The following is a 24319-nucleotide window of genomic DNA, read 5'->3' on the forward strand; positions in this document are numbered from 1 at the left end:
CTGGAACGACCCATTTAACTTCTATTTTCAGAGAGAGAAATGTACTATAACCAGCATGCACAACATTTGCTGCCTTCCTTCCTTCCTTAAATAAGGGCCATAATTGACACCTGTTATTTGACAGAATGAAAGACCTCACTAATTGAACTCCACAATATTATTTGGAACAAGCTATTATTATTTTAAACACTGCTATTATTTGGAACAAGCCTCAATTAATGATTACACAGAATTGGCAGCATGTATGTCATGACTGTTGTGTGTGTTGGTTTTCTATTACTCTACTACACCTACTAGTAAATCATTTGGCATGTATAAATATAATTTCTACAAAAAACCAGTGATGGATTAGGTTAGTGATGTTGGACTGCTATTATTCTGAACACAACTGTATGCTCTCCCTGTGGGTCTCCCACACACAAATAATGTATAAACTCTGTAAAGTGCTGCCTAAAAGTGTTGGTGCAATACAAATATTAAATAAATAATTCAAATGAAGCAACATTTTGTAGTGTGAATCAGAAAAACATTTACCAGTAACATTTTGGGGGGGGGGGGGGGGGAGATGTTCGATCTCTGGACATAAAAGGTACTTTTGTAAAATTATATAGCAAAGTGGATGCTTGAATAGTCTTACAGCTAGGTTAGTTTTACTGCCTTATTACTGGCTAGTGTATGCTAAACTGTGATCCACATTTTGAGAGATTTAATACTGAAGCACTTCTGTGTTGCTCTCCAACTTTAATTTATATCTGGATGTGGCTTATGGGTAAAAAAGGTTGGGGATTCCTGTTCATAACATAAGCTACAACATTTGAAGCCTACGTTCTCTTAGCTTCTTGTTAAATAAATTGTTCAGTATAAAAATAAAAACTGGGTAAATAGGCTGTTCAACATAAAAAATGTTTCTAATATAGTTAGTTAGCCAAATATGTAATGTATAAAGACTGGAGTGACTGGATGTGTAGCATAATAGACAGAACACTACTTCCAGCTTTGCAGCTCTCTTGGTTTCCACTAATTGGTTACCAGGCAGTAACCAATAAGTGACTTGAGGGGGTGGGGGCACATGGGTCATAACTGTTGCTTTTCAATCTGAGATTCATGGTAAGGATTAGTTGCAAACTCATTGAACATTCATGTCCCATGTGGCTCCCCTTCATGTTGCTGACTACTTCCTGCTTTTTTGCTTTCTAACTCCGAGTTAGTGTTCTGTTCTGTTCGACATCCAGTCACTCCAGCCTTTATACATTACATTTTTGGCTAACTATATTAGAAACATGTTTTTATTTTGCACTGCCTATTTACCCAATTTTTATTTTCACACTGAACTGTTCCTTTAAAAAGGTATGTTTGACATTTACACTAGAGACAGATGTAGAAGCTCTCGCGACCTGCAGAAAAATGTAAGAATCTGCTCCTCCCCCACTGTTGCATGTGCCTGAACCCAGATAAATGGTCTCTGCTTAGGTGCAAGCAGATACGGTGGTTATTTGGCACGGAAAAGCAAACTCTCATGTTTTAGTGCCAAAATATGCCACATTTGCCTGGGTGCAGGTTCATGGAGTGGAGGAGCAGATTCTCAGCCTGTGTTTCTCAGAGATCCACTACTAATGTCCATAACATTACATTGAGAGCATGTTCACAAACATTCGACTTATTTAGCAGAGGTTATCTACAGTTTATGCACTAAAAACAAGAGTAATAGAGAACACACATTTGTGGACATTTTGGCCGGTTATTTCATTCATCTTCTGTTTCTCATTGAGGTCACATAATACAATGGTTGAAGACTAAACAAACTTATATAGTTAGATAATATAGTTATAGGGCCACTATTAAGAAGGGTCTTGGGTGCGTATATTTCCTTTCAAAATTATTAGGAGCCACATACTGTGCATATTTTCATAGGAGGCTTTGTAACTGAGCAATCCACCATGCATTATGTGAATGCCAGGAAAACAGGCACTGTTTGGAGGCCTCAAGAACAGGGGATGCCCCTTTCCAGCAAATCTACAACTATACCACTATCACCAAAAAAGTGCTGATAAAAACCAGACAATTTTTTTTTAACTGAACTAATTTAGAGGCATATAATAATTCAGCCTAAAGTTTTACGCTATACACGCAAACTCTCTAAAATACATCTGAATTTATTTCATTTATTTCTTTACAAATTAAAATATGACTTGGCAAAACAAACACAACGAAGAAAAGAATATGTATATAATTTATAATCATTTCCCTGTTTGGAAGAAAGCAGTTAATACGAAGCATTGGGGTATAAGCCTGCTAAGGCCCAAATTTTGTGAAGTTTTCCTTGCTTAAGAGAAAATACTGACAACCAGCCATCGTAATGAACTCTCCATTGGGGCTGAATGAGCAAATACCACATCACAGTGAAGGTTCTCAATCTGACGTCAAATAGACTATCTCAGAAATCATTGTCCTTCGCTTTCTGCAAAGTGACATGCAGGCAAGACCATTGGGTAAAAACTAGGAGGAGGCAATGCTAATTATTACATTTAGCAGACAGCCACACTATCCAAAAGTGCCCACATATGCTTCAGAGGTGAAGGCATTTCTGTTTTGATCCAATTAACAAGGTGAGCATATAAATAATATACCGCCCCTCTACAATGTAAATGAGGGCTCCTATAAAGTGATTTCTATGTGCAATACAAAGTCCAGTGCATATAAGTAACATTTTTGTTCATAAATCTTAATTTTTACCAAAAGGAAAAAACACAAATATAGAAATAAAAGAGAGTCCTTTAAGTCTTGAGTGCAGGTCCAAAATATCTTCAGAGCTCGTGATCTTTGCCATGTAAAAACAACAGAGGCGCACTATCCTGAAGGTCATTAGGTTACAACCCATGTATATATATATCATAAATACAGAAGAATTGCAGAAATGCTTTTTAAAATGTTTTGTTTTGCTGTCTTACAACGACAAGTGTTACATAGTGACAGCACACACCTTTTCACTTTAACCTATAATGACTATGATTAAAATTGATGTCTGCTGGCTTGGCTATGTCATACTTACACTATAACAAAACCAGACTATTTCCAACATAAGGTACACATAACATTATGTAAACTCCCTTATTTGATATGTTCACTCTCTGCAGAAAAAGAAAATAATTAGCTGGACTTTTAGAAAGCATCTACCTTAAAAGCTTTAACACCCTATGAGTGTGTAGAACAGTATAATCACAGGCTTTAGTAGTTAGTTTATTTATCTAATAGGCAACAATATTAAATGAAGCACAAAACCACAGTTTTCAACAAGAACAAATGAGGAAAAGTCCAGAAGAAAATTAAATATGGATGATTTAATTTTTTATAGAAAAATAAAGTGTTGCTAGGTGCCATCTTTAAAAGGGGTATATCATTTTGTATATGAACAAATATTTTTAGCTTAGTTACACCTTCAGCGCCCAGGATGATGCTTTCTTTGCACAGCTTTAATAGTATGGCCATTTTCATTAGCCGTTCTCAAACGGTGACAAGCTGAATAAAAAAAAAAACATGGGTCTAAGGGTGGGGAGGGTTACATTTCTTATTGCCAGGCACAACTTCAAAAATTATGTCATCACATGATACTGACAATTTCTTTATACATTTATCCATCAATCATTTGGGAAAGGCAGACAAAGCTATTTAGGCAATTACCAGTGTATTTTAACAATTATTTAATCCAAGTTGATACACTACATTCATTCTGACAGTACTACCAAGGAATTTTGGTGTTTGGGCTCCTTTTCTAGGTACTTTCACAACCTCCTTAAATACTCCCTCTGGCCTTTTGTTACTTTGTATTTAACCTTCCGCTTCTTTCTGAAATTGCCTTTTTACAGGAGGTTTATTGATTTTGAGGAAAGTTGAAGAGGAAAAAATAAGCTGCTGCTGCTGTCCTGGTTGTAGTAGCAAAGTTAACAGACCAAGGTGGTTAGTGAAACATCATATGTCTATGAGCACACTGCTGGTTGCTTTTTTTAACTTAGAAGTTGTCTGATTTCTTTGTGCATGTGGCATAGGAAGTCTACATATGAAGCACCTCCATTCAGGTTCTTGTCTTCTACCAACAAGTTTTTGAAGAGCATCTCCATCTTGTCATCCTGTTTCACAATAATAAGCTGTGAAAAAAAGATTGTATAAATATAGAGAAAACTGCTGGAGTAAGGTAGTAAGCTGTTCATGGTAAAATTTTCTGAATAAATATGTCCTTCCTTTATAAATAGGCTGCTAACTCAACAGTTTATTAGCCCTTGCATAAGGCCAAAATGATGGCCTGCCCAACAGAGATATGAGATTGGCCAAATCGCTAACTGATCCTCCAAAAGTATATAGTCCAAAGTACAAGATAAAATATGTCTTCTGTCTCTTTGTGGGGAATGTGTGGATCTCCTAAAATCCTCACAGTATACATCAATGACAGAAAATCCCAGCGTTCTTAGCTAAGCTCTTCTATTGTTCTTTTGAAGTTGAACTTGGATTTTCTATCATAGGTTAAAAAATACTGGAAAAGGACCACCAAGTGATGTGGTCCTCTCCCGGCGAACATCCATAGGCCTCAAGGCTAATGACTCGATCAATCAAATTTGGCCTGTCCAAAGTGGCTGTCACTGAGGCCAAGACATACTTGTTCTGTGGATTCTTCACACAGCAGCATCAATTTGTAATGTTTTGATGACATGACAGGGGTACAAAACTATTCAAAACTCACCCCACCCCCAAAGAGAATATTAATTTCCACATTCAAACCTTTTCCTTTATAGGGACAGGCACGTATCACTCGAAAATGTGTGTCCCATCATTTTTGAGCAATACATGCCTGTTACTAGCCCAACTGTAAGAGTTTATTTTAAGAGAGGGGTATTTCATCCCTCTAATCATCTACTCCTAAAGACTAGGGATGCACCGAATCCAGGATTCGGTTCAGGATTCGGCCTCTCAGTAGAATTCGGATTCGGCCGAATCCTTCTGCCCAGCCAAACCCGAATTTCCATATGCAAATTAGGGGCGGGAGGGAAATTGTGTGACTTTTTGTCACAAAACAAGGAAGTAAAAAATGTTTTCCCCTTCCCATCCCTAATTTGCATATGCAAATTAGGATTCGGTTTTCGGCCGATTCTTTTGCAAAGGATTCGGGGGTTCGGCCGAATCCAAAATAGTGGATTCGATGCATCCCTGCTGAAGACATGCAGTTAACGTGTACAGTGGTGCACTATACTGTACTAGCAATTATTCAAACTGTCCTAAGAAGAAAATTTTAGAGCATTTTGCTACCACTAGTTTTTAAAGAGAACTGTCACAAAGAGCATGCAAGGAACTCAAATATTTTCTTACCTTCATATAACGTGGCCTCTGTGCTCTGAACATTGTTATGATACCCCGTATTTTATTTGAAACTGGGTTATCTAACACTGGCAGCGCATTCTGGAAAGATAAAGTGGAAAGTCTTATCACACGGTATACTATTTTTAATAAATATAACTAAAAGGAGAAAGCAGACATTCAACATCCAGCCTCATTAGGGTTAAACTATGGATCACTTTTATAATGAAAACAATCTCTATAAACTACAAATAATGTATTTAACAGGTTAATAAAAAAAAACAAAAAACTTACAATAATAATGACATTTCCATGCTTCCATTTAAAGGGGAACTCCGGGTTCCAAACCAAAATTTGATAAAGATACCCACATAACACAGAAACCCATCATTTAGCCATCACAGTTACCTGTTTCTTCAAAAAGTATGACTAAATGCCATTTTTTATGCTGAAATCCAGCTGTTTAACAGTTCTCTTTCTGCATCATTTGAAATCCTGGCAAGGGAAGGAGGGACTAAACGTTGATGTTACAAATTGTAACAACTTCTCCACAGCTTACAGACAGCATGTAGGAACTACATAACCCCCAATGTATTGCACCTTGATGTTCTGTTCCTTATTGAAATCACGTGTGCAGGGAATTGTGGGGTTTGGAAGATGCAGGCTAAGGACAGATAGCTGCTCATAAAAAGTAACAGTAGTCAGCCAGCTCAGAAAACTAGTCAGAGAAATCAGCAGGAAAGCAGGGGGCTAGGCTTAGAGAACTGTTCCAAACCATTAAAAATCCTGAAAAGTCTGCATATTTTTTAATTGATGTATATTGCAAAGTTGCCTGAAATTATGTTTACTTTTCAAAAAGCTTAAGTTATGTTTGTGTGGAGTTCCCCTTTAAATAACAAGATTCGGGAAAACATTAAACGTATTATTATTCTGCTACCGCTACTACTTACCATGCTACAGTCTATTTGACTGAAGGAAGATACACCAAAAAGGTTCTGGATATATGACTGTTGTAGATTTGCCCCAACCCATACAAACAAGTTCAGACCATTCTCTAGGAGATACACTTCACCCTTAGAAAGACGCTCCTCTGATGAACGGATAGCTAAAGGTAAGCCATCATTGGAAGGGTCCATTTTTGACTAATAAAAAGTGACAAGAAAATTGTGAGTTAAACAAGAGTTAATAAACACTAATAATATATAATGCAAGACATATTAGGGCGTTGCATAGTAAGTTAGGTTGAAAAAAAGACATCCATCAAGTTCATCTCTCTCTCTCTCTTTCCCAGCACATGCTCTGGCCTTGTTACTGCTGTCTATTACCTTGGCATAGGGACTAACTCAAAATATACTGTATATTTACAAAATAACCACAACACAAACCAGGCCTGTAGCAACTTCTTCTATGTAAGATGTAGGCTTTCCTTCTACTTATGTTTTGCTGATTACAACAGCCATTTAGCTCAGCTTCTCAACACCAAGCCAGAGCACAATGAACATGTAAAGTGTCACGGACATCTAGAAAACAAGAAGATGTGAGCTACTATATATTTGAATACATGTATTATCGGGCTGCTGCATTAAATTTATTAAGAAAAGTTCAGAATTTCTACATTTCTAACTATTTCTTCATTAGACTTTAGTTCTAATTTTTCATGAATTTGTGTTGTTTTTTCATTGAAAAATGCTAACAACATTATTTAAAAACTTACTAAGGGCAGCAGTCGAGGATAAAAAAAGACATGCGAATCTGCAACATCCATGGCAGAAACAAGCTGACGGATATAAGCCCGATCATCGGTGGTCATCTCAGTCCCTGGTTGCAGCACATCACTTTTGAGCAAACAGTTTAGGTAAACAGGAAGTAGTTTCATGCATTCTGGGAGTATAAGCTATAGAAAGACAAATCACATATACTGAAATCAGCCAACACATTTATTCACAATCACTTAAGTCCTAAGAATTAGACAAAAATATGACTTTAAATGCCAGAAAAACAAATTTGCTAATAATGGTGCTTGAGAAGGTCTTTTTATATATATAATACACAAAAGCCATGAATATCTTGTAAATTATATCCTTATAAACGGTGAGTTCTGATGTCATTTCTGTCACATGACTCACTGAAATTTGTGTATTATAATAAATAAAGTACCCCCAGTTGCCTTCAGCCTCATGTTTTTATATGGTCACGAAACTCCTCTGTAACTTATAATATCCTTATATTTTGCAAGAGGGGGTACTTTATTCACTATATATATATATATATATATATATATATATATATATATATATATATATATATATATATATATATATATATATATATATATATATATATATATATATATATATATATATATATATATATATATATAAAAAAATACATTACATATAATGTAAATGTAATACAATGAAAAATGCCCAAGTGTAGCCTATATCCTTAAAGAAAAACTACACATGTGGTGAGTTACCTGCCCAGCAGATGACGGACTTGCGCAGTTTTTGCGATAGCAGGATAAGATCTGAGCACATTGATTGATCAGGGTGTCCCTTACAGTCTTTGTTGGGTTGCTAAGGACTCCTCGATAAGCTGTTAAGTAATGAAGAATGCTTTACATTGCAAGTGAAAACAGAATTATTATTTTATATAGAACTACTGAATCTTATTTTCAATTGTACATTTTTTTTAACAATTCTTTTATTAATTATACATGTGAATTTTACATTTTTATAGCAAAGAACAGTGGTTTTCTGTTGCATGCTTTTTCCTAGCTTTAATCAAGGTTTTACAGACTCTGCTTGCAGAGCTATCTATGCTCTCTCTGCTTGTCTAGTCTATGAATCACTCATCTGACTTCCAGTCCCAAAATTCCTGTACAGTGATAATCCTCTTCAACAGGAAGCTAGGTAAAGGCATGGAAACAACGAAATGTTCACTACATTCACAAAGGCTCTAGCCAGGCAAAACACACCATTCTTCTACATAATATATGTAATAAACAAATCACAAGGTAACTAACAAGGTCTATAAAAATTCTGATCCAAGCATCTAAAAGTGTATGTTTATGGGGCATTTTGTGTTGTGGAGTACTTACCCAACTTCGCAAAGTAGTTGATAAGGGTGTCGGTTTCGCAGTTACGGTAAAGATCAGCTAATTGGTTACAGCAATTCAGAGCCATGTTGTGAACACGAAGCCTACGCTGCCCCCCACAGCTTGTGTACAGTACAGCACACTGTAGGACAAGAATGATCTTTTATTAAATATTTAAAAAGGTTCTTATTTTCATAAAAGACTAGTCTAATTTCCTTTGCATTAGCCAATTGATCTCTCAAACAGTGATGCCACATTGCAAATGTGAGACTGATCTGTCTCTCTCTCTCACGCTCTATGTATATCTAGGTATTTTGCAGTTTGCTGCATTAAGATGGTATTAGAAGAATATTATGAACAGACAAGCTGGCCAGATAGAACACCAAATGCTGTGTTCAATGATCCAGGCTAAATTGGCTAACTAAGAGCAAAACTACAATAGTACACCTCTCCGTTACAATGTTGCATTCTCAATGGAATGTACTGGAGCATATTGTTTGCTTGTACAATTAATTCTTAGACAATTCATAAAGTATTAATTCAATTGGCTCAGTGAGTCAGAAGGAGACAGTTTAATACTGCAGTAAGACCAGTAGTAAACTCTAATATATCATGCATGGGTGGAGTACCTGAAGAAGGGCACCAGTGTCTTCATTCAATTTATCATCATGTTTAAATTCCACTGTTATTGTTTTATCACAATCCAGTCCAGCTAATTCCACATCAGTGGTGTTGCTCATATAAAAAGCACCAAAGAAGTCTGTGGCCCGGATGCCTGAAAAATTCAGTAGTATTGTTATTTCAGAACTGAAAAGGAATCCTTCCAGATAAAAAAAAAAATCCAATATATGTTCATTGAATCTATGATTTATGTGACACTTCAATCAATCCCCAATACTACTACTTTGCCAGTTATGTTCAAAATGTTTGCATGCTGTTAAAACACAAAACAAATGCAGGCAGAAAGTGCAAGTATATTAAGGATTTTTTTTAAAAAAATGTCAGTACTTACCAGTACTAGTTCTGACTCTCATAACTGCATCAAATCCAACTTCTTTCTGTACATCCCTTCGTAGGTCATTTAAAAATTGTTCTTTATCGGTTTCCGGCTTCAGAGAGAAATACATATAAATACATAGAGATAAATATAAATACGTAGAGAAAACATATAAAGGTTAGATATCAGATTCTCTTTATGGAAGTAGTAGACTATGCTTCATGTAGGAAAAAATAACTAACCTGGAAGGAAGTGTACTTGTAAACAGAACCACCAGTTTGGAATGGGACCACACCAAGGGTGGCTACGTCCACAAATTGATTGGGAAACAGGAACAAGTCTACACAACAGCCCTGGGCAACACAATCCTTGGATAAGTTGTTGTAGAAATTTGTTTGAGGTTGGAACAATATCTGCAAGGATGGAGAAATCACCATTAATTTCCATCATACTACATTGCACATAACCAATGACAGCTACTTAAAGAGATCCTGTCATCGGAAAACATGTTTTTTTCAAAACGCATCAGTTAATAGTGCTACTCCAGCAGAATTCTGCACTGAAATCCATTTCTCAAAAGAGCAAACAGATTTTTTTTATATTCAATTTTGAAATCTGACATGGGGCTAGATATTTTGTCAATTTCCCAGCTGCCCCATGTCATGTGACTTGTGCCTGCACTTTAGGAGAGAAATGCTTTCTGGCAGGCTGCTGTTTTTCCTTCTCAATGTAACTGAATGTGTCTCAGTGAGACATGGGTTTTTACTATTGAGTGTTGTTCTTAGATCTACCAGGCAGCTGTTATCTTGTGTTAGGGAGCTGCTATCTGGTTACCTTCCCATTGTTCTGATGATATCACTCCAACTTGCAGTACAGCAGTAAAGAGTGATTGAAGTTGATCAGAGCACAAGTCACATGACTTGGGGCAGCTGGGAAATTGACAAAATGTCTAGCCCCATGTCAGATTTCAAAACTGAATATAAAAAAAAATCTGTTTGCTCTTTTGAGAAATGGATTTCAGTGCAGAATTCTGCTGGAGCAGCACTATTAACTGATTAATTTTGAAAAAAAAATTTTCCCATGACAGTATCCCTTTAATTAGCAACTAAGGATCAGTGGATATGTACACCTGCATACAAATACAAACTATATATTCTAAGAAAAAATAAAAAAAGCAAGTATCCAACAATTTTAATAGCAAATCAGCTAATATACCTTAAGTACTGTCATTTATGTCTGAATACAAGGGACATGGTATACACGCTCTCTACTGGTTCCAGATTTACTTCATATGCAAAGACCCTGGACTCTGCACCCACAGTGCTCCAAATACACAATCTAATAATGGCGCATGTCTCAGCATCAGCAGTAGCTGCTGGGCAATCAGCAGTGCTTTACCACTTACAGTATCTAAATGGATGTGATCTGGGGTGAGTTAACTAAATGAATAAAATTGTTTTGGGCAAGTCTAATAACAGTTAAAAAAAAAAAAAGCAATGGTTGACATGCCACTGCTCATTAACAAAGAACCCTTAACTTTCGTGATAACAAACTACTGATAAAATGGGTTTTGTACAGTATTGAAATCATGTCTTTTTGTTAAATATTACCTTTTCTTTGTCTGTGTTGACCAGCTTTTTATCATCTCTGTTCTTAAGTTTACCAGGGGCTTCAGCAATAGGCAGTGTTGTATGAAAAATGAACAGCTTTCCAGCACAATCTGCTGCCTAAAGATAAAAGGTATAAAATATTTGTGGAAAAACACTTCTAAAAATATAAAAAAAAATCAAGTAATAACAAAGAGAGGTGCATTAATAATTAGGGAAAACTAAGGCTCATAGAAGTCATAAGTTAATAATTGTTCTGCCTTCGGGTGGTGAAACATATAACCCTAGGGGTTCTCTCTCCAAAGCTAAATTAAAGTGAAAATACAACTGCACTGCTGTTTATACTACACCTTTGTAAGAATGACTGCAGTGCCAGAATGCTTTTACCAATATAAAGAGGTTTAACACAGTGGCTCTTACCTTCAGTGCTTCTAAACCAGCTTGAATAACAGGAGCAAACACAGTCTCTGTTTCTCGTGTGTCAGCAAATAATTCAGGAATCTGATCTAACAAGCTATGGGAAGAGTATTCATGTTAAAAAAACACAATACAGCAACACATCTAAATAAATGATGCTACATAATATTGTATATATGCAACTTCAACAACCCATCAATTGCCAAACTACATCTTAATAGAACACCAACAACTTAGGCAGGGGTAGTTTCCATTCTAACAAACATGTCATGTTCAAAGCCTGTATATGTTTACCAACACTGTTTGTTAAATATCTGAAGATAAAGGTTTCTGGACAGGAATATTCCAGTTTTGTAAGAGTGTGTTTTACTCTATAGAATTGTAAAGAGCCATGAATGACTTCTGTGCCCTCTTTATTTACTCTTTAGTGCTAAAAATGTTATATTTTTCGGAGAAGTAACCGTTGTTTAAGTATTGTAAAGAGTTTATCTGCTACGCATATTGGTCCCTTATGGCCTAAAAGACTTTTACAAACAGTCCCAACCAATGCTAAAAACTAACTTAAAGGGATTGTTCTCCTTTGAGATAATTGTTAGTATGATGTAGAGAGTGATTTTCTGAGACAATTTGCAATTGGTTTTCATTTTTTATTATTGAAGGTTTGAGTTATTTAGCTTTTTATTCAGCAGCTCTTCAATTTGCATCTTAACCAATCTGGTAACTATGGTCCAAATTACCCTGGCAACCATGCATTGATTTAAAAAAGAGACTTGAATATGAAGAGGAGAAGCCCAAATAGAAGGATCAGTAATAAAAATAACAATACATTTGTAGCCTTACAGAGCATTTGTTTTTTAGAAGGAAGTCAGCGACGCCCATTTGAAAGCTGCAAAGAGTCATAAGTAAAAGGCAAATAACTATAAAAAATAAATAATGAAAACCAATTGAAAAGTTGCTTAGAATTAGCTGTTCTATATCATAATAATAATGTTACCTTAAAGGCGAACCACCCCTTTAAATATAAACTGTATTTAAAAGCAAACACAATCTTTCATAAGAACAATGTAAAAAAACGATACATTTACATATAGATTATACCACTTAATTTGCATTCATGCATAATGTACTAGCATATATTCAATTACACTAGCTTCTCCTTAGTTGCAACTGGTTCCGTTTATTACCTGGTGATAACTGTTCTAGATTCATTCACGTTCACAAGAAAACCATCCAGCAGAGGAACAAACATATCGGATACATCGGACACAACCATCATTTGTGGCTGAGCCAGAGAGCTTTTCACATTATAAAAGTGGAGGACTTTATTGTAGGTCACAAAACCCACCCGGATAACCGATTCTTCCATGTTGCTTTCCCTACAAAGGAAACAAACGAACATTTTTAGTTTATCCTAATCCTGAGTTGTAAAGAACAATTATAACTTAATTCTAAATTGTGTTTGAGATCAGTTTTGACATCTGAATGAATAAAAAAATTATGATAATGGCCCTTTTATTACAAAATTAACACATAAGGAGTTGGGGTACCCTTTGTAATAATTTACAGGGACACTAAAAAACAAAGCTACAAGACTTCCAGGTTAATTTTCGTCTCACCGTGGTAAGTAATCCACAAGTTGCTTTAGTTCTTCACAAACCAATGCTACTAAGCCACTCTTTACAGCATTGTAGGACACATCAATCATAAAGATGAACGCAGGAGGATTGGGTATCTTGTTATTCTAGGGAAAAAAATCCATCTTTAATAACAAGGCCACTTTTGAGCTGCTAGCACACTGCAATACACCACACGAGAAACGGGAAAAAAAAAGGTAATAAAAATATGATATATAGCGTACTGTACTTTGTGGTAGACCCATTGACATAATTATAGAGGGAACAGACCTCACAACTGCAGGGCTTTGCAGTCACGTGGGGGATGCCAGACCCCTGAAATCATGGCACTGGGTGCACCCTTCTTTGTCCAATTTTTTCATTACCAAGAGTGTGGCGTTGTTTATGTTGCATTATATAATAAACCCAAGTCCACATCTAATTTTGTAGCTTTTAAAAAAATCAATGAATATTTGTTAAAAATAAAATGTTTAATAGAATATATTATTGCAGAAGTAATTTCTTGCTTTCGAGGCTTCTAATTAATGTTGCTTACTCATTTCCAGAGGTGGAATAGAATTAAAATTAATCATGAGATGGAGTATCCATAGGTAAAAGTATGTCATACTTTACCTTACAGTAGTCAACAGTTGCTGTAAACTCATAAGAACCCATAGATAGTTCTGGCCTCTCATAACAGTCTACCCTCCTGCCTGTGTGATCCAAGTGCTGGAAGTAATGTGTTGGTACTGGAAAAAAAAATGGTGTTTGGGATCTGTCATTAAGCAAACGTGACAGGGGATAACAGCACAAATTATAAGGTGTGTGCAAACAGGGTGTGAATTCACAAAACTGTAGGGTAACAGCCATAATAACCAGTCGTCACTAATCGGTCAGCTGCAATAAGACTTGCCATGGTTTCCTAATCTGAAATAAAGTATTCATAATAATAAAGAGAAATAATTATATTTAAAAAAAATATATGCCCATATTTAAAAGGCACTAAGTTGGTCCAGGTAACCAACTACTTTTAAATAGATGACTGGTAAATACTTATTGGTTGTTATAGGTTATTAGAGAAGAAGCAAACTTTGCACCTCTTATTACATTTCCTTAATATGGTGTAATGTACTCACCTTCAGTAACACAACTGCAGAAGCAGCACTGAAACCTCCTCCCACCTTCGATGAACTGCATAAAGGGGCACATGTAAGCCTTGCATCTATTACACCGAATCGGACCAGTCTCTACATGATCAACTATACAAGGAGGCAACTTGAAAAAAATAGAAATTGCAGTATGAAGCTTTTAATGCAATAACACAGAAAAAAAAGACACAGGGAAGTGACACAATAACAAACAGGCAAATTAACAACTACTTTACTTTACAGGTGTTGAAGGACTACTACATCATACAAGCCTGCATAGCTACACCAGAATACAGACAACATGAAGAACCTTTGTTTTGATCTGACAGCTTCAATAGTAAAATTCATACTAATCAGAGTTCCCCAATGGTTGAGAGAGAGTTTTGCAGAGACAGCAGAGTTGTATCTTTGATCACCCCTTTAAGCAGTGAACGCTTCAAAAACGACCCAAACCTTTGACACAATGGAACCCTCACAATCTATTTTAGGCTAATGGATAACAGGAATACGGATTACAATGGGAAGCAACAAGCACAGATTCCTACAACTAAATTACTGCAATTATCCAACTTCATTGTAAAAAATTAACCTAAATTTTAACTTTCTAGCAGGAAGAGAAAACAATGATGCATGACATTCATCTGTCTGAAGCGTTTCCAGGCAAAAATGAGCCTTAGATGTAAGGGTGGTATGGGGTGTTTTATCCGCCTGATGTACAAAATATTACAGGGCAGCTTAACCCTTTTAATGCCACCATTCCTTGATTTTGAGTTTTGCCAGTAATCATGCATTGTGGCACAAATCGAAGAGCAAACCAGGAATGTAACATCTATAGAATTGGTGATTTTATGACCTATGCTGCTATGACTGAAAGCTACGTCCAGAGAGAGTTCATAGAGAAAGAGACATATGGTAGGGAGTCCGACAACCAAGCACAGTCCGAGCTGCCTTCTGATGGAAGCAATCATGCTTTCGCTGCTGTAGCAAAGCTGTCCTTTTATTTTGTTTTGATCTCATCCAGTTGGTTAAAAATAACAATTACCAGAAGGAATGGTTGTCCTGGCTTCACTCTGCAGGGACCTGATAAGACTCCCAAGAACATCTGGTGACACAACATTAATAAGAAGGCGATTCTAGTCAACAAAACATGCACAGGTGTCAACTGTCAGCAAGTCTATCCATGGCAGAACTTACACTATTCAAGATGTACATTGCCAGCTCAAACTTCAGGGGGTGCTGGGATTTAAAGTCTGACAACAAATGGCACAACATAATTTGCAAATTTAAAAAAGTACTACAAGTATTGCATATACAACGAGCAAAAACTTTAGATTCCACTAAATCTCACAGCATTCACTATTCCAAAATTTAGCGCTTTTAGGAAGATTATGATTGCAAAACAGCAATACACTACCAAATTTTCAAACCACTGCTGCAGAAATTAGCATTGCAAAATAAAACCAATAGTTGATTTACCTCTGGAAACAATGTATATATTATTTGGAAAGAACACATTCTGATGAATGCAAAATTAGTAAATATGCTTTTCTACTCCAAACTATGAAGATCATCCAAAATGACAGTAATGAAAAGTTTTAAAAAATTGAGAGAAGGTCTGGGGAAAAGCAAATGAAAGAGAAGGGTGAAATTCTGGCAGATACTAAATGTGCGCAGAAATGTAAAGAAATAATAAGTAAGGTGTTGAGAAAAGGGGATTTTGTGTTACTCACCGTTAAATCCTTTTCTCTTCAGCAGTCTGTGGGACACAGGGACCATGGGGTTTAGCTTCTACCTTCAGGAGGCAGGACACTAGAACAAAAACTGACTCCGCCCCCTTAAGCTATACCCCCCACTCACCGCAGGGGAGCTCAGTTTTGAATTAACCAAGAAGAAATAGAACTCCATAACTATATACAAACAACCACTTGATGGCGAATAACAGTCTGAGGAATCGCTTCCTGGGCGGGATGCCCTGTGTCCCACAGACTGCTGAAGAGAAAAGGATTTAACGGTGAGTAACACAAAATCCCCTTTTCTCTTGCAGATATCTGTGGGACACAGGGACCATGGGGACATACCAAAGCTGTCCCAACTAATAGGGAGGGAGGAAGCGAGGCCGAAGTCTTTAAACTACCGCGGCCTGTAATACCTTCCTCCCGAAGCGTGCATCCGATGCCGCAAAGACCTCAAATTTATAGAATTTTGTAAATGAATGGATAGAGGACCATGTTGCGGCTCTGCAAACTTGTTCGGCTAAGGCGTGATTCCTGAAGGCCCATGAAGTGCTGACACCTCTCGTTGAATGGGCTCTGATGAGTGTTGGAGGAGTTTTTCCTCTGGCCACGTAGGCGCGTCTAATAGTTTCTCTTATCCATCGGGATATGGACGTTTTAGATGCCGGAAAACCTTTGCGTATTCCTGAATGAATGATGAACAATGAAGATGATTTCCGAAATTCCTTGGTTCTGTCTAAATAAAACTTAATGGCTCTTACAGGATCTAAGGCATGCAAGGCAATCTCCTTAGCTGATTTAGGATGAGGACAGAACGATGGTACTGTGATGTCTTGGTTGATATGAAAATCCGATATGACCTTGGGTACAAATGAAGGAATGGTGCGTAGAACCGCTCGATCCTGATGAAATGTCAAGAAGGGTGGTTGACATGATAGAGCACTCAGTTCGGATACTCTGCGCGCTGACGAAATAGCTAATAAAAAAGCCACTTTCCAGGAAAGCCACGCCATAGGAATGGAAGCCAAGGGTTCAAACGGAGGACCCTGCAATGCCGACAGCACCAAATTCAGGTCCCACGGAGGAAGAGGATCTCTATATGGAGGAACTATATGAGTTGCTCCTTGTAAGAATGTTCGAATATCCGCATTAATTGCCAGCTTCCTTTGAAACAGAACCGAAAGTGCTGATACTTGGGATCTTAATGATGCCGGAGACAGTCCCTTATTCAACCCAACTTGAAGGAATTCTAAAATGCCAGGAATTGAACAGTCCTCAAAAGGTATTCCTTTTTGAACACACCAATCTTTGAAACAACGCCACACTCTGTAATAAGTCTTCGACGAGACTGGTTTCCTTGCTGCTATCATGGTCTTTATTACCTCTGAAGAAAACCCCTTTCGTTTCAGCACTAGGGTCTCAATAGCCATGCCGTCAAATTGAGCATCTTCGAGTTGGGATGTACTATGGGGCCTTGAGATAGTAGATCTGGTAGATTCGGTAGTGGCCATGGATCCTCTCTGGACAGATTTATCAGATCGGAAAACCATGCTCGTCGAGGCCAGTGTGGTGCTATTAGAATCACTGTGTGATTTTCTCTTTGAATTCTTCGAATTAACCTGGGTAGCAGAGGAAGAGGGGGAAATGCGTAGCCTAGTTGGAACTCCCATGGAGCCGTCATGGAATCCACTGCGAGTGCTAGAGGATCCCGGCAACGAGACATGAATTGTTGTACCTTCCTGTTTGCTCTTGACGCCATAAGATCTATGTCCGGAATTCCCCATCTTTCTGTGATCAAGGTGAACACTTCTTGCTTTAGAGACCACTCTCCTGGGTCCAGTGTCTGTCGACTCAGATAATCGGCTTCCCAATTTTCGAGGCCCGGAATGTATATTGCGGATAGAGTTGCATTGTGTTTTTCCGCCCAAGACAGAATTTGGCTTACTTCCTGGAGTGCTTGTCGACTGCGAGTACCTCCTTGGTGATTCAAGTAAGCCACCGTTGTCGCGTTGTCCGATTGAACTCGGATGGCTATTCCCTTCATTATCTGTTGCCAATAACTGAGAGCCCTTCTCACCGCTCTTAGTTCTAGAATGTTTATTGGCAGTTGAGTTTCTGCTGATGACCAAATCCCCTGAGCTGTGAGTGTGCCGAACACTGCCCCCCAGCCCCTTAGACTGGCGTCCGTAGTGAGGATCCGCCATTGGGGATCTGCAAGGTTCCTCCCTTTGGACAGGTTGTTGCAGTTCAGCCACCATGCCAATGACACCTTGGTCTTGGGAAGTAGAACTATTCTCTGAGACAGATTTGTTCTGTTCCACTGTGTTAGAATGTTCCATTGTAATTCCCTGAGATGGAACTGCGCAAAGGGAACCGCTTCTATTGTGGCCACCATGGATCCCAGTACTCTCATGGCAAACCGAGCGGTAGTGTTCGGAGTCTTGGCGAGACGTCGTACCAATGTTAAAATATTCTCTATCTTGTCCTGTGGCAGATAAACTTTCTGATTCTTTGTGTCGAAAATCATACCTAAAAACTTTAGTTTTTGGCTGGGAACTAATTTTGATTTTGTGGTATTGATTATCCAACCCAAGCTTGTCAGTGATTGTATCACTTGGGCCAGATTGTTCTGTGCTTCTTGGTGAGATGGCGCCTTCAGAAGAATGTCGTCCAGATAGGGCGTAATGGATATCCCTTGTACTCTGAGAGATGCCGCCGCTGCTGCCATCACCTTGGTAAAGATCCGTGGAGCCGAGGTTAGGCCGAATGGTAGTGCTACGAATTGAAAATGTAGTCCTAGGTAAGCAAACCTCAAGTATTTCTGATGGACTTGGAAAATCGGGATATGAAGATACGCGTCCCGGATATCTAGTGCGGCCATGAACTCGTTCGGTCTCATACTGGCAATTACTGAACGTAGGGATTCCATCTTGAAATGAGCTGGTCGAATGAATGTATTGAGCTTTTTTAGGTCTAATACTGGTCTGAAGGAGCCATCCTTTTTTGGCACAATGAAGAGGTTTGAGTAGAACCCTCGAAATTTTTCCTTTGGGGGAACAGGTACAATGACTTTTTCCTGTACTAGATTGAGTACTACTGCGAAAAAGGCTTGTCTCTTTTGTGGCTCTGTTGGCACTCTTGACATGAAAAATCGAGATGGAGGGGTGGAAGAAAACTCCAGCTGATACCCTCGGGATACAATTTTTTGAACCCAAGAATCCTGAGTGGTTCTTCGCCAAACCTCTTGAAAGTGAAGCAACCTGGCCCCGACTGTAGGTTGCAGACTGAGATCGATTTGGTAGTCATGCTGAAGATGACTTGTCTGACGGCTTTGACTGGTTTCGTCTGTTCTGCCAGTTGCTCTTGAACTTATTCTGGAATCTGTTTTTGTTTCCTGAGGACTGAGACTGGAAGTCCCTGGAAGTTGAAGTCTTGGTGTAGCGTGGGGAACGAAAAAATCGTCCTTTCCGAAAAGTGGACCGAGGTTTATTTTGGGGAAGGAGCGTGCTCTTGCCCCCTGTGGCTTGACTAATAATTTTATCCAAATCCGACCCAAACAGAAGTTTTCCTTTAAATGGTAGAGTGGTAAGAGATTTCTTTGATGATAGATCTGCTGACCAGAGTTTCAACCATAAGGATCTGCGTGCCGCCACCGATAATGCTGAAGTACGCGCTACTACTTGGGCTGCATCAAGAGATGCCTCACAAATATAATCGGATGCATCCTTAATTTGTGAAGTAATGTCAAGAAGTTCTTGTCTAGGTCTTCCTGAAGCAATATCATCCATCAAGGATGAAATCCAAGTCTGAAGAGCTCGGCTTACCCATGCCGTTGCAAAAATGGGCCTTAAGGATTCTCCTGATGAGGAAAAAATGGCACGCAACAGTCCTTCCAATTTTTTGTCCATAGAGTCCTTGAAGGACGATGCGTCTGGAACCGGCAGAGCTGTATTCTTAGACAGCCGAGAAACCGGAGCATCTATAGATGGAGGAGAACCCCATTTGTCAGTATTTTCTTTTGGAAACGGATAAAGTCTTTGAAAACGACGATTAGCCTGAAATCTCTTCTCCGGTTGTTCCCACTCGGACTGAACAATGTTGTCTAGTTGAGGGTGAGAAGGAAATATTGGTACCGATTTTTTCTGACGTTTAAACATTAACTGAGAAGAATCTGATGAAAGCTCAGATTCCTTGAGATCCAAGCACTTGATTACTGACAAAATTAACTTGTCTATAGATTCTGAGGATCTAGTCGGCTCCTCATTATCCTCTTGGTCATCTGATATTTCACCTTCACTTTGTGAAAAATCATCCTCTGTAGGAGAATTGGCTATAGATTCTTCCTCACTGAGTTCCAGAGATGTTGAAGGAACTGCACGTTTGTGGGCACGGGTCTTAGGTTCCACTGTACCCTGATCTAGTCTGTCTAGAAGTTTATCTAAGCATGCCGCCAATTTAGGAATGCCTGAAGATAACTGGGTTGCCCATGCAGGAGGGGCTACTTCAGCGACTATGTGAGTTTGAGCAGTGGCGGTCGGTACATGCGGAGGAGAATTATCCTCCCTATTGTCTGACACAGCAGTTTCCTGCAGTTCTTGAGCCCTCAGTGACCCCTCAGCCGAAGAAGGCGGAACGCAGTTACTGCATAAGGTCTCTTTATGACCAGCTGGTAGGCGTTTGCGGCACTTGGAGCATGCTAAATATCTAACTTTAGAAACAGCATGACTGGTCCTAGCAAACGGTCCTTCAGACTTTTTATCCGCCATGGTGGAAAAATTTTTTTTTTTTTTTTTTTTTTTTTTTTTAAATTTTTATATATTTTTTAAATCTTTTTTAAAAACCACAACACTCTAAGGTAGCTCTGAAGAAGCTTTTACCCTTGTGCCTGCCCCCCTCGGCACCCTCTCCCAGCCCCTGGCCCCTGTGTCTGACCGTGAAAAAATACTGTCTTGCTGAGTCAACGTAGCACCGGCTAGAAACACTGGGACAGGTCCTGCACACGCGCGCTAGGAATGCTGTTCCTAGCCGCCGACAACCTTTTCTCCCTGAGGCGTTGAATTTTGGCTGGCCGCAAGCAGCCACACGCTGCTCAAATCACTTGCGCACTTAAAATGGCGCTGCCGGAAGTGATGCGTCATCGCCAACCGAGAACCGCCTATGCGTTCCGCAGTGGAACGCAGGCTCACTGAAATAACCTCCAGGTGCGCCCTTCCCCACGCGCCTAACAGAACACGCTGGTGCCGCAGTCGGAAGACACAATAGGACCCGGGGTGGGGTTGAGGGGGGCACAAAAACCACCATTACTCGCCAAAATAGTTGCTCCAGCGTAAAAACGCCAATACTCACAGACCCTGGACATCCATCATCTCACAGGATGCCCGCATTCAGCCTTCTGCTCTGGACAGCTGCGGCTCATGTTACATGACACCATTGAGTGCTGTGTGGCTCGCTCCATAAGAGACTTAGTCGCCCCAGTGCAGATATCCCACGAAGGGGGAAGCCTAAAAGGAGATTCCCTTAAGCAGAGAACTCCAGGACAACCCCTGGTGCCAACACAAAGTCTGGCCGCAGAATAATCCTGACTGGATTAACATCCTGACTCCTTGAGGACACTAGAAAAACTGAGCTCCCCTGCGGTGAGTGGGGGGTATAGCTTAAGGGGGCGGAGTCAGTTTTTGTTCTAGTGTCCTGCCTCCTGAAGGTAGAAGCTAAACCCCATGGTCCCTGTGTCCCACAGATATCTGCAAGAGAAATAGATTGTTAGAAAAGCATCATGAGGTGTCTGGTATATTACTGGAGGTAAATTGATAGAAATAAGGAACGTTGCAAACTGTTTTTAACTTCAGGTTCATTCATTTTTTATCTTTATTTCAAAGTTTCATGATGAGGTTTTTTTTTTTTTTTAATATGGTCAGCAAAGGTTAATAACAAAAGCAGTTTTAATTGCCTATACTGCATGTATGTTTCTTCACATATGTTGAAAAGGGTTTTCCTGTTCTTCGAGGAGAACACAGATGCCTTGTGACCCGATAGACAAAAAAAATGCAATCAACAATTTGGCACCCAACATCTATCAATGTAATGTTCTAGTGCCATGTACAATTGAAAAATGTTCTGCCATATGAACAGAGCACAAGGAACAAATAAAAAAAAGCAAACAAGCAATTTGATGGAGAAAGATACATCTGGGGCAGTGATTTTTTGCTTTTTACATGGGTTGATTTTTTTTCTCATATCATATGTTTGAGGACCAGATCATATTAAAATGTCATACAAAGTCTATGGCATAACTGTGCAGACCTAGGTCCATAAAAAACCACTTTTAACAGCTTTTCCATTTTGAAAAAGAAAATTAAGGCTACATTCACAAAGTTACTAGTTAAAACTATACACCATGACTCAAAAAGTAAAGGGAATTACTGGTTGGTAAAAGGTCTGGACTTACCTCATCCCCTGGAAGAGTTGCCAGAGGTTTAAAAACGGCAGCCAGAGGTACCTGGGACTGTTTTGCCATGTCCGAACTAGCAGGAAAGTTGTAGGAAGTACATCTGATATAGCGAGGACTTGCATTCCCTTCAATCAAAACACAAGATGTACTTTAGCTTATGTACAAAAACCCCCATAACACGTTTTTTCTGTAACAAAGCTCACTGCCCTCTGGCTCACTGAATAAAGCTGGCCATAGACGCAAAGATCCGATCGTAAGAACCCTCATGAAGAGTCCCGACATTTTTCGTCCCACTGAGATCGGTCGTTCAGTCGATGGGACAGGTTAAAAGATTTGTCGGCTGCCGATAATATCTCTGCATGTATTGCGGATCGATCGTTTTCGAGTGGGAGACTGTCACCAGCTTTGTCGGACATAAACTTCTGCACGATTGCCGTTAGGGGCAGAACATCGGCTGATCTGTTCTTTTACTACTTTATTTAAACTGCAGGTTTGGGGCAGGTCGGGAGATGGGGAAGTCCGATCGTTCAAGGATTCGAATGATAGGATCCTTGCGTCTATGGCCAGCTTTACTTCTATAGGAATATTGTATGCTTTGTCTGCTGCCTGTATATTGCAAACTGAAAACGATCACAGAGAAAAGATGCAACACGGGTTCTTCTTCCTGCGTACTTTAAAAGTTTAATGTCTGCATGTTCGGCAACACTACGGCTAAGAATTTCAAAAGCTCCAATATAAAAAAAAATATATGTTCCATCTATAGGGAAAGTTTTTACTACAATGCTTTAATAATACAGTACAGACATGTCTACTGATTTTTTCATCACTGATCAATTTCATCACTCAATTCTGTGGATCTTACAATTTGAACAGGAGCCAGTTAACACAAATGTTTAGGAAACCGCACACCTTTTTTAAAAACAAAAATAAAAACGTTGTCCAAGCAAAACAAACGTTTTTTGCTTCTTTTTTTTTTACTTGGGCAGGGAGAATTTCATACAAAGAAGAAAATCAATTAAAGTAAGCAGAAATAAACAAAAATACAGTAAGCTATAGTAAACTCAGAAGATTCTGCTGCTACACAGTCAAAAAACAATTTAAATCAGAGAGTGAAAGCAGTATTTTAAACACTATTCTGCAGAGTTTGCAAGAATTTACATGAAAGAAGAAAATAAAATGACTCACTACAGTAATCCTAAAAGGCAAGTACTAATGTTTTATCATTATTCACATGACTGTACCTTGATCTTTGACTAAGACATTTGTAGTTACAAGTGGTGGAACTTGACCTCTTGGCCCAGTAATAAAAGGCTCAGAGCCCCTGTTTTTGTCATCTTCTATGACCTGGATCTAGAAGACGAGATTGTATAACAAAGTTAAATACGTATAATGTATCATTATAAAGTAAAACATTATGTTTTTGTAATGAGTCAAATGGAGACTCTGCAGACATTAATGAAAAAAAACAAACCTGTCATTCAATCATGGAAACCAACATACTAGCCTATATAGTACTGACAAGTATGTCTTAAAGGGACAATGTACCCCTTATTCAGCATTCAGTGACCAAGAGTTTAAAGAACGGGGTTTGTGCTGAACATACTTCTTGCCTATTGTTTCAAACAGAAATTTTTGTTTGTTTGTTTTTTGTTTCTTGAGTTAAACAGGGCAAACAGGGACATTAAAACTACTCCAGGTTTGGTCCTTGGCAGATAATTAGACTGCAAATGCACAGATAATCCTACTGCATAAAGGACTTCTGCTAAAAAACAGTCACAACAAAGTAGAAAAAGAGGGAATTGTATAATGGTAATCCAGTTAAAGTCCTATTGCGGTACACCAAACTGCAAGTTAGTTAAAACCTATATTCTGTGTAAAATATTGCCCAGCGTTTAGAGATTTCACCTGTGTTTATC

The 24319-nt window shown here is 38.6% G+C and overlaps 1 protein-coding gene across 1 annotated transcript in view; it reads right to left on the reverse strand.

The window, feature by feature from the left end:
- Positions 1 to 3319: 3319 nt before the first annotated feature.
- Positions 3320 to 24319, reverse strand: part of sec24c.S (SEC24 homolog C, COPII coat complex component S homeolog) — a gene marked incomplete at its 5' end in the record, with an annotated part of 46543 nt that continues 25543 nt past the window's right edge. Inside the window, 17 exon segments of the mRNA NM_001094363.1 lie at positions 3320 to 4142; positions 5356 to 5445; positions 6294 to 6485; positions 7058 to 7237; positions 7820 to 7938; positions 8444 to 8582; positions 9070 to 9215; positions 9453 to 9549; positions 9680 to 9850; positions 11048 to 11164; positions 11465 to 11558; positions 12646 to 12837; positions 13078 to 13202; positions 13708 to 13823; positions 14211 to 14349; positions 22401 to 22528; positions 23645 to 23753. Of these exon segments, the coding sequence (NP_001087832.1) occupies positions 4002 to 4142; positions 5356 to 5445; positions 6294 to 6485; positions 7058 to 7237; positions 7820 to 7938; positions 8444 to 8582; positions 9070 to 9215; positions 9453 to 9549; positions 9680 to 9850; positions 11048 to 11164; positions 11465 to 11558; positions 12646 to 12837; positions 13078 to 13202; positions 13708 to 13823; positions 14211 to 14349; positions 22401 to 22528; positions 23645 to 23753 (2295 nt within the window). The 3' untranslated portion in view covers positions 3320 to 4001.

The sequence above is a fragment of the Xenopus laevis genome, chromosome 7S, assembly GCF_017654675.1.
Source record: "Xenopus laevis strain J_2021 chromosome 7S, Xenopus_laevis_v10.1, whole genome shotgun sequence".
Lineage (NCBI taxonomy): Eukaryota > Metazoa > Chordata > Amphibia > Anura > Pipidae > Xenopus > Xenopus laevis.